We start from the raw sequence: 9,787 nt of genomic DNA on the forward strand, positions 1-9,787 counted from the left end.
GATTCGGAGCATTTCGTGAGCATTTAATTACGTTTCCAATTAAAATTGTGCGAAATTTATCCTGATGCAGCAACATGTCGCTATTATTTTGCTCATCGCCATTTTTTATAGCGCGTTTTGACACAAAAGCACAGAAAAATGGCGTCAACTAGTAACGTACTCAAAATCAGAGTTGCACTAATCACTGATTTTGACAGATAGTGCTCTCCATATTTTGTTGTTGGCCAACTGCTACTGTTACATTTGGCTTGGTACTAGGCGTGAGGACGAACATTGCGCCAAAGCTGGAATTGTACCAGCCAGCTGAGATTGTACCAGCCTGCTGAGGTTGTACCTGCCTGCCACATTCGATACTATTGTTATCGATTACCATTTATCGTTTTAGAGTCAACAATTATCGACTTCGATAAAAAGCCTATCTGCCTTCACTAGTCAAATGTTTATTTGTTTAGACAAATTAGTGTAAATTGGAGATAAGAGAAAAAAAGAATGAGTGGCAACATTCATGGCTTAAGTTGGTTTCCTAATATACCCGACAAATTTGTTACATGGGGCCAGGAAATCAATTTGTATGAAGTGCGCAAAGGCGAGACTGACATAAAAGGTAAAGCCGGAATGCCAAAGCCTTGGTGTTGCTTACAACCTCTATTGATCTGCATGTCCAAACCACCGATCTATCTAAAAGGCCTTTGAATAACTATTTAACGTAAATTTGCAAACTGTCGAGAAGCATTTAAACAACTTCCTACAGACGTATGTACTTCCTCCGAACAACAACAACAACAACATTGCCCTACGAGATAGTTACTGGTTTGGCTTTCCTGAACAAGTTAAATTTTTGTTTTTTCGTATGAACGGCAACTTGCCAAAATGATCTACCATACCAATAGTGTATTTTCTATTAAGTTTATTCTGACTAGATTTTTCTTTAAATTAGTTTCCAAAAGTTTCTAATTCTATTTTCCCTTATTCAAGCTCGGCTTCCTAATATATCCGCAAATTTTAAGGCTATTGAAAACCGTTACCAATATGCTAGATGTGTTCAACCATCGTACCACAAGGACAGGCCAACTATTGCCGTTGGCTTGGGTGATGGCAAAATAGGCATATGCAACTTTCACGATGTGGCGGACAATAGCTGGGAATACAGTAAGTACTGAATAGGTTATTTTAAGAGAAAGTAATTTTTGTTTTATTATTTTAGCTCCACGACAACAGCGAATGTGCCTGTGCTTGGCATGGAATGAAACGAACCCTAATATATTGGCTATTGGACATGATCGTTATCGTTCCGATTCTTGCATTACAATATGGGATATAGAAAGAGGTTTGCCAAAAGAGAGTGGTAAGTTTTTGAGAGTCACCGGATCCAAAAACACATTAGAATATTATCATTTGTAACGCTGTAGATGTTGCATTGAGACTTTGCACTCGGATTACCAGTGCGGGGTTACACTCTAATCCGGTCTATTCTAACAAGACTATTGTTCTGTCGCTACTGTGGTATCAGAATGGACTAAAAAGTCTGAGAAAATAGACTGTCACTCTAACCTAACCTTATAGTAAGATTGGTTTTTAAAGACGTCTACCAGGTTCTTTACATTACTTAAAAGTACTGCGCATTATTTTGTCAGGGCAATGTGTATGTTTTCTAATATATTTTCGAGTTGATTTCTTAACTTACATAACATCAATGCCGATACACTTATATTGAGGAGTTGGTCTTCAAAACCATTACGCAGGGTACCGTAGCGCGAAGTAAGATTGATTGCCTTGTTGTTGTTGTTGTAGCAGTTTATTGTGTTCTATCTTTCGTCTGCTAGTTTTTGTTGAGTGTCAAGACCCAGGAACTCTGCGACTAAGATGGGGTGCGTCCACAGGGATCTGGGTCTGAGTCGAGTGGGTCTGGCCGGGAATATAAACAGGTGACGTGTATCGTGCGGTCCCTGGTTACAATTGGGACATACATCTTGCACGTCGGCATCAATCCTTGCTCTGTAGGAGTTGAGGCGGCTGCATCTCCTGGAGCGTAATTGAGCCAGAACTAATCTGGTTTGCCGGGGGAGGTCAATTTCTTCAGGTGCAACGGGAGGCGGTCGTTCTCCAAGGACTATATTCACCCGGTATGAATGTTGTTTAGACCTGCTTGGTATGCCGCTTGATCTAGAGGTTCTCTCTTGTAACGCTGAACCTCACGCTCTAGATCATGTAGATCTACCTTAAGGCTTCATGGCGGTGGATATCTATCCACAAGATGACGATTTGGATAGTCTCTGCGATAACCTCACATGCTTGAATTCGAACTCCGGAGAGAACATCAAAAGAAAGTCTCTTATCGTTGCGTTTTTTTAGCCCACTGGACTGATATTTTAGATATTGTTGTTGTCGTAGCCTCTTTGTGATGTGGAGGTGGCGATACTCGTCAATCTCCTGTATGTGAGCATGCTCGTTCCCGTTCCATCGATCGCCGCGGGAACAAGGTTGTCCATTGGTTATTTAAAGACGCCAATAACTCGCCTTGTCATATCGAGCATATCATAGGCACCCGGTGGCACACCTTCTCTAACTGAGCTTCCGCTCGATACTGCTGATTTTCAGCGACTCCCGTCGCAGCTACTTCGTATGGAGCATTCCACTATCCGAAACATGTGGACTCGCCCGGTAGCTCGCAGCTAAACTTCGACACTCATTAATTCAAGCCTATTTTATATAGAAGCTATATCCACACACATATGACCACTTTTTCTGAACACATGACCATTTTGCAATTCCCAGAGATCCACATAAGTAAAATTAAAAAACCTTAAAAGGGGCGAACAGGCGAAGAGGAAATCGGATTATTTACTCTTCATGGCTTCAAGGGATAACACCGGGAGAACGGAGCCATACCGACAACTGGACCTATGCGACGCTTCGCAATGATTCAGAAGGGGCTAATACAACTTATCCTTCTAAACTCCAATGAAATCGGAAATACAACTATCCTAAATAAAATTTAACGGGGCCAAAAACAAAACTATACCAAGTTTCAGTGTGGACGGTTAAGATGTTTTCCAAAACGACATAAGCAAAACGAGTCAATGTAGATATGACATTATGTGGTTTTGAAAAACATCTCAACCGCTCACACTAGTTGATATGTTTTGGAAATTGAATTTTTCATCACTACAACACAAAGTTTATGAGACACTATTGTTAAGATTTATTTTTGTTGTTGTTATAGCAGTTTGTTGTACACGAAGGCGACAACCCTTGCCGATGAATGATCTCAACGGCTCAATCCGGTACGTAGAACCGGCTGCCGTGGGATTGTTAAGATTTATTTTCTCTTGCTTCTGCTGCAAAATGATGTTTGTTTGTTGTCAGTTGTTTGCTGAAATTTCAATAAATTTCATGTCTCTGGCTGTTATTATTTTAGTTCTGTGTCCAAGATTCGACACGCTTTTCGTTATAGCATCCAAACAATATTTCTTTCCTTGCTACAATGTCAAACTTTTGTCGAAATTTCTAATTGATATGATATTAAACTTCACATCCAAATATTTTAATGTGTTCCATTAATGGGGGTTTAGAATACAGAGTTCAAAGTGGGTGTCACCAATTGATTTATATGGTAACCTGTTGCTGCAAGTAGTTTGCGGCATTAACTTCAGCTCAATATTTCACATGTAAACCAGATCGAATCATCACTGTATGAGCCATCTCGATAAGACTTATATTTCTCCTCTCTGCGACACCATTCTGCTCAGTTGTATAGGGCGCTGTAAAATGTTGAACATTTATATTGCTCTTCACATAATTGTCAACGTCTTTATTCTTAAACTCGCCACCTCTTAAGTTCTCCAAACCTTGTACGCTTTTGGAATAAATTTTCGGTATATCCGACGCGCTCTCTTATCTTTCCAGAGCTTGACTTTGCTAATTTAGAACCAAAATCATAGATAATGGCAAGGACATATTTATTTTCATTAGGAGATACCTCCTGCGTGGGTCCATATAAGTCAGCTGATACATGCTAATCTATTCTGTGTGGCCTTTGGAAATTCTTTTCGAGCCAGTTAAATGGTTAACAAGCATCACAATCATTGGAAAAGCTGTAATGCTTCAGCTCAACGTTGGAAACCAAATTAACTTGAACGGCATTCTTGATTGTTTTCAATTCGCGATGACCAAATCTGTTATGTAATACGTGAATGCATCGAGCTTATTTACACCTAGACCTATTTGATAAATAATCCTGTTGCAGAACATGTAAATTGTTTACCAAGGGTGACCTCCATCAATGGTTCTTTAGTAAATGGGCTTCTTGAGAGTGGGTGATGGTCTCATCGCCCTGCATTGCCTCATGCTTTGATATTAGGATCTTTGCCTTTCCCAGTCATGAAAAAGACAGTCTTGGTCCCGTAGAACGCCATGCCTCCTGTCTTCGCCAATCTTGTCACTGAGACTTTGTCAATCTCCACCACAGGGAGAGTTCCTCCTGTTGCAGACCTCCTATTTGACCGCGACCAAACCTTGGTTTTGCTTGCCTAAGAGACCCACCTTGCATTCTGTCGCAAATTGTCTGCCCATCCCTTGATGATTGGCAGGAAATTTAAAAAAAAAAAATCACAAACTAAATCTTAATCACCAGCGACGAAGGGCCCATTACCGATAGACTATATCTATTCTTTTGGTCTGAATAAAATAGTGGTGTGTAGAATTCAGAAAAATGTACAATATTAGGTATCCAGTTATTTCAACAAATGTGACTGTATATTTTACAAAGTAGTTTTATAACTTAAAAGAATACATCCCTCCCCCGTTCCATAGTATTGCCCACTACCAGACGATGTTGCTGTTAAACGGCGGTTATTCGAGTCTTAAAACAATTTCGGAGTCTTAGGCAAGCAATTTTATTTCGATTTGTGATGAACGAGTACATTTCCAATGTATGGGTTGCCCAAAAAATAATTGGGGATTTTTTAAATAAAAGTAAATGCATTTTTAATAAAACTTAGAATGAACTTTAATCAAATATACTTTTTTACACTTTTTTCTAAAGCAAGCTAAAAGTAACAGCTGATAACTGACAGAAGAAAGAATGCAATTACAGAGTCACAAGCTGTGAAAAAATTTGTTAACGCCGACTATATGAAAAATCCGCAATTACTTTTTGGGCAACCCAATAATACCCAATTGGAATAGCAGCAACACACTTTTTAATTAAATTGAGATCTTTTTTTCCTAAGCCTATCAAAGTCATATTCATATTTATTCATGTTTCATATTTACCTGTTATTTTTTCATCTGTTTGCAGGTTCAAGTTTCTTCGGTGTATCGGAGTCTGCACACTCATTATGCTGGGATAAAAATCATCACGTCCTTATTGCAGGAATGAATCAAAAACATATTAAACTTTTCGATCTAAGACGTAAGCTCACATCTGTAGTTTTTGCCAATACCTTTTTTATGTTATCCGTTAAAACTTGCAATACCCAGATACAGTGTCACAGATAAGTCTACCTACATATGCCCGCATAAATGACAGTTAGATAACTAGGATAGGATTTTACCAAATAAATTTTAACCTAACAATAACGCTCGTAATCAATGACCATTTTACCGACATTTATAAACTTGAGAATGAGACGGGTATGTAGACTCTTCTATGCCACTGTACTCTTCTATGCCACTGTACTCTTCTATGCCACTACTGACAATTTTGGACTAATATGTAATGTTGTTTTTTTTTTGCGTTTCTATACCAGAAAGTACTGCAACCTGCCAGTCTATACAAACTAAAACCGTTTATGGATTGGGAGTGGCGCCAAATGGAAACTACCTTTGTAGTTTTTTCGATTCTGTCATTATGCTGTGGGACTTAAGGTCTATTGATGCTTCCATAAAGCAAATTCAATCGGCCAAAAATCATTTGCAGATAAGTTGGTGTCCAACTCGATCCAGCCTTCTGTCATCTTTGCAACGCGAGTCCCCCTACATCTCATTATATGACATACGCTGTGTGGATGTGGAAAAAACTCGGGAAGTTTATAGTGTTAAGAAGCAGCTACTGCCATTCCATACCAAACATCACGCGTCACACAAAGGCTATACGCTAACCGCCTTGTCATGGCACAACATTGATTTCGAAAGAGCTTTGCTACTTTCCGAGACAGGCAGTATCATGGATTTCCGTTTACCCCTGTCCATACTGACGGCCTACAGTAATCACAAAAAGTTGCCTCTTTTGCTGCAGCGCCCACTCTCTGCTGCCAATACACCAGTCCATAGCAGCGAAACTAGCCAAACTAGCACATCGGAACTGGCCAATGCAAATTCCTCATTAAATTTTCAGGTTATCGATGACAAGCTTTTGGAAGAGGATCTTGTCGATGAGACTAGGGAACGTGCCTTGAGTGATTATGGTTTGAAAATGGATGGCAAACGTTTAAGCGGAGAGTTTCATTTGACTCCGTACTTGAAAACGGTTTGGCTAAGTTTGGCCAACCTGTATCGCAGCGAAGAAAAATTGATCGGATTGAAAAGTGTATTGGGCATTGGCTTAAGCCACACATCGACAGCATTTATGAATACATCCAGAATTGAGTCGCATGTTTTACAGTGGCCAGATTTCATAAACAACTCTAATAACTTAGTCTGCTACAGGTAAAATATTGGGTTGCCCAAAAAGTAATTGCTTTTGGATTTTTCATATAGTCGGCGTTGACAAATTTTTTCACAGCTTGTGACACTGTAATTGCATTCTTTCTTCTGTCAGTTATCAGCTGTGACTTTTAGCTTGCTTTAGAAAAAAAGTGTAAAAGAAGTATATTTGATTAAAGTTCATACTAAGTTTCATTAAAAATGCATTTACTTTCTTTTAAAAAATCCGCAATTACTTTTTGGGCAAACCAATAGATGGATAATATTATGAATACTCTAGAATATATTTTACAGAAGTGATCAACGTGACACAGCTTTAAAGTTATGTGGTTGGGCTTCAGAGCAAGAATTGGAGCGATTCATAAACACTTTGTGTGAAAATAAGGTAAGTGTTTGATTGATTTATTGTTGAATTGATGTAATTTTTTTTGATTACTTGTTTATCCCCAAGGAATTTAGCCGCGCTGCAATGATTTATGTTTTTCACCTGAAAGTTCTTGCAGCTTGTGATATTTTGTCCAAAGCAGTGGATCAATCGAGAGACCCAAGCATGTTTCGCATTGCAGCTATAGCTCTTTCCAGTTTCAACGCTGACCGTACAAGTACTGCCTGGCGAAATCAAAGATCACTGGCAAATATGCAAATACAGGATCCGCATTTGAGGGCAATATTTTCATTCCTGATAGCTGATAACGATAATTTTGACTCTGTGTTGGTAAATTAAGTCACTGACTGTGTAATTTCTACAAAACCCATAAAACTTTCTGATCTTGTCACAGACTGAAGAGGGCATATCTTTGGCTGATCGCATGGGATTTGCCTGCAAATACTTGTCTGAATCGAAGCTTTCGGAATATGTCAAGTTGCAGATACAAAAGTCTGCGGAAAAGGGAGATCTGAATGGGCTTTTGCTTACTGGAGAATCTCATGACGGTATCAATATATTACAGGCGTATATGGACTCCACATTTGACATACAAACTGTGGCCCTTATTGCTATAAACTATTTTCATCGGGAACTATTTAACGATATTCGCATCCAGTATTGGATCAACAGGTGCTGCTGACTTTATGAAACGCACTAATTCACAAAATAATTGATGCAATATTATTTTAGCTACATGGATTGTCTTAATTCCTGGGGCTTCTGGGAGAAACGCGCCGAATTGGAAATCAAAATAGCAAATTTACGTTCGGCTATTCGAAGCCCACGTACTGTTTACTTGTCTTGCAACTTTTGTGGCAAGTCCGTTTCAAATGCTTTGCAGGAAGACGCTCGCATGCGAAATGTGTCTTCGAATATCAATAAGGTACTTTGTTTATTTTGTTGTAAGGGCAAACACATTTACATTTTCTTGTCCAGCTATCATCCTGTCCCAGTTGTCGCAAGCCACTGCCGCGTTGTTCCTTGTGTCTATTACATATGGGAACAACACTTAACGCCTATCCAGCTGGTGAAGGAGGCCACGAAAGTTTAGGTTGGCAATCCAAACCATTCTCCAAATGGTTTTCTTGGTGTCAAACGTGTCGCCACGGCGGCCATACCGAGCATCTCATGCAGTGGTTCAAGTATATAATTTAATAATTTACTCCGGTTCAAATGAATTACAAAATTTACTCTCTCTCTCTCCAGACAATACGCTGAGTGTCCAGTGTCTTCGTGCTCTTGCCGTTGCTTCGACATGGACGTCACAAATCCAGAAGCGGCTAGAGATCTCTCTTAAGGCTACTTTAAACTGAAAGACTTTTTATATGAAGTATGGGGAATTTTCCGGTACATATTCGGTATATATCAGATTATTTTTTTGCAATTGGAACTTGGTTCCACTTTATCCTGTTGATGATAAGAAAAGACTTTTCCTATATTTTAAAGTTTTCATCTAGTGACATGCTCTGCGCACCTAAACATTAAAAACAACCAAATATGTACATATGTATATATTTTATATGTATGTTATGAGTTTATACTTTTGATATATTTAATGAATGAAAATAAACGTAGGCGAACAATTGAAGTGCTATCTATTAAACTATATCTTACTTTATAGCAAAACGAACGTAATTTGTCATGTTTTACCAGCTGAAAGTCTCAGACAATAGATTTCCTATAGATGAAATTTCCCTCTCAATGAAATGGCACCCACGACCAACTAGAAAATCTAACGGCCTTTAGCTTCATTTTTAAGAGTCACATAGAAGAGTAGAAAAAGGAATTGGGGAAACATAAAAACGGTAGAAAAACACAAGTTAATTAACAAAAAAAAGCTAACAAGAAAGCTTAATATTGTTTGTATAAATTATTTAAAGTTTAAACCCCGTTTACACTGCTCATTATATCCGGATTTAAGGATCTCGTCATCTGATTTTATAAAGGGAAAACAGACGATCGAGCTGTTTAGCCCGGATTTAAAGAGCAGTGTAAACGGGATTTTAAAAACAAAAAGTTTCCACAATCGATCGAAAACTAGCTAAATCTGATTCATTGTTCATACACAGTTCTGTTGAAACTCTCTTTTCTTAATTTATTTCTAATCTTTGTATTTGGTGCATCTTAATAGAGTCGATGGTTTGTCTAGTATTGATTTGCAGTCTGTGCTCAAAGGTAAACAAAGCAAATGGTGGTTGTTTAAAAAAGTTATTAGGGATCCCAAGTGTCATTAGTTATTTTCTTTGGATAATGGCTACTCTTATGAATTACACCTGACGGCAACTCTGGACAACTGTCAAATCCGATGCAAGATATATTTATTTACGGCTAGTGGCAGTTGCCCAACAACAAAATATTGAGTGCACTATCTGTCATAATCAGTGATTAGTGCAACTCTGATTTTAAGTATGTTACTAGTTCGCGCCATTTTTCGTTGTTTGTGTGTGTTGTGGTTCTTAACTATAATACGCACACACAACCAAATCTCGTTGACAGATAGTGCACTTTGTGAGAAAAAATTGTACGGTACACTACCTGATAATTATGTCATAATTCCGATGAAGATGAGTGCAACAGGGAGTCTTGTTTTGGTCGTTAAAGCTGAGTATTTTGTTCAGCTCTTCAGGCGAAATACTGATACGGATTTTTCATATAGTCGGCGTTGACAATTTTTTTCACAGCTTGTGACTCTGTAATTGCATTCTTTCTTCTGTC

General features: G+C 38.5%; 1 protein-coding gene across 1 annotated transcript; it reads left to right on the forward strand.

The window, feature by feature from the left end:
• The first annotated feature begins 429 nt into the window (after window positions 1-429).
• On the forward strand, window positions 430-8,670 carry LOC106093174 (GATOR complex protein MIOS). Its single transcript, XM_013260189.2, has 11 exons — window positions 430-604; window positions 976-1,149; window positions 1,205-1,345; window positions 5,300-5,413; window positions 5,751-6,648; window positions 6,940-7,030; window positions 7,097-7,360; window positions 7,425-7,702; window positions 7,763-7,955; window positions 8,009-8,214; window positions 8,279-8,670. The coding sequence occupies exons 1-11, from the start codon at window positions 490-492 to the stop codon at window positions 8,367-8,369; spliced, it is 2,565 nt and encodes an 854-aa protein (XP_013115643.2). The 5' UTR covers window positions 430-489; the 3' UTR covers window positions 8,370-8,670.
• The last annotated feature ends 1,117 nt before the right edge of the window (window positions 8,671-9,787 follow it).

Source organism: Stomoxys calcitrans, chromosome 3 (genome assembly GCF_963082655.1).
Source record: "Stomoxys calcitrans chromosome 3, idStoCalc2.1, whole genome shotgun sequence".
NCBI lineage: Eukaryota > Metazoa > Arthropoda > Insecta > Diptera > Muscidae > Stomoxys > Stomoxys calcitrans.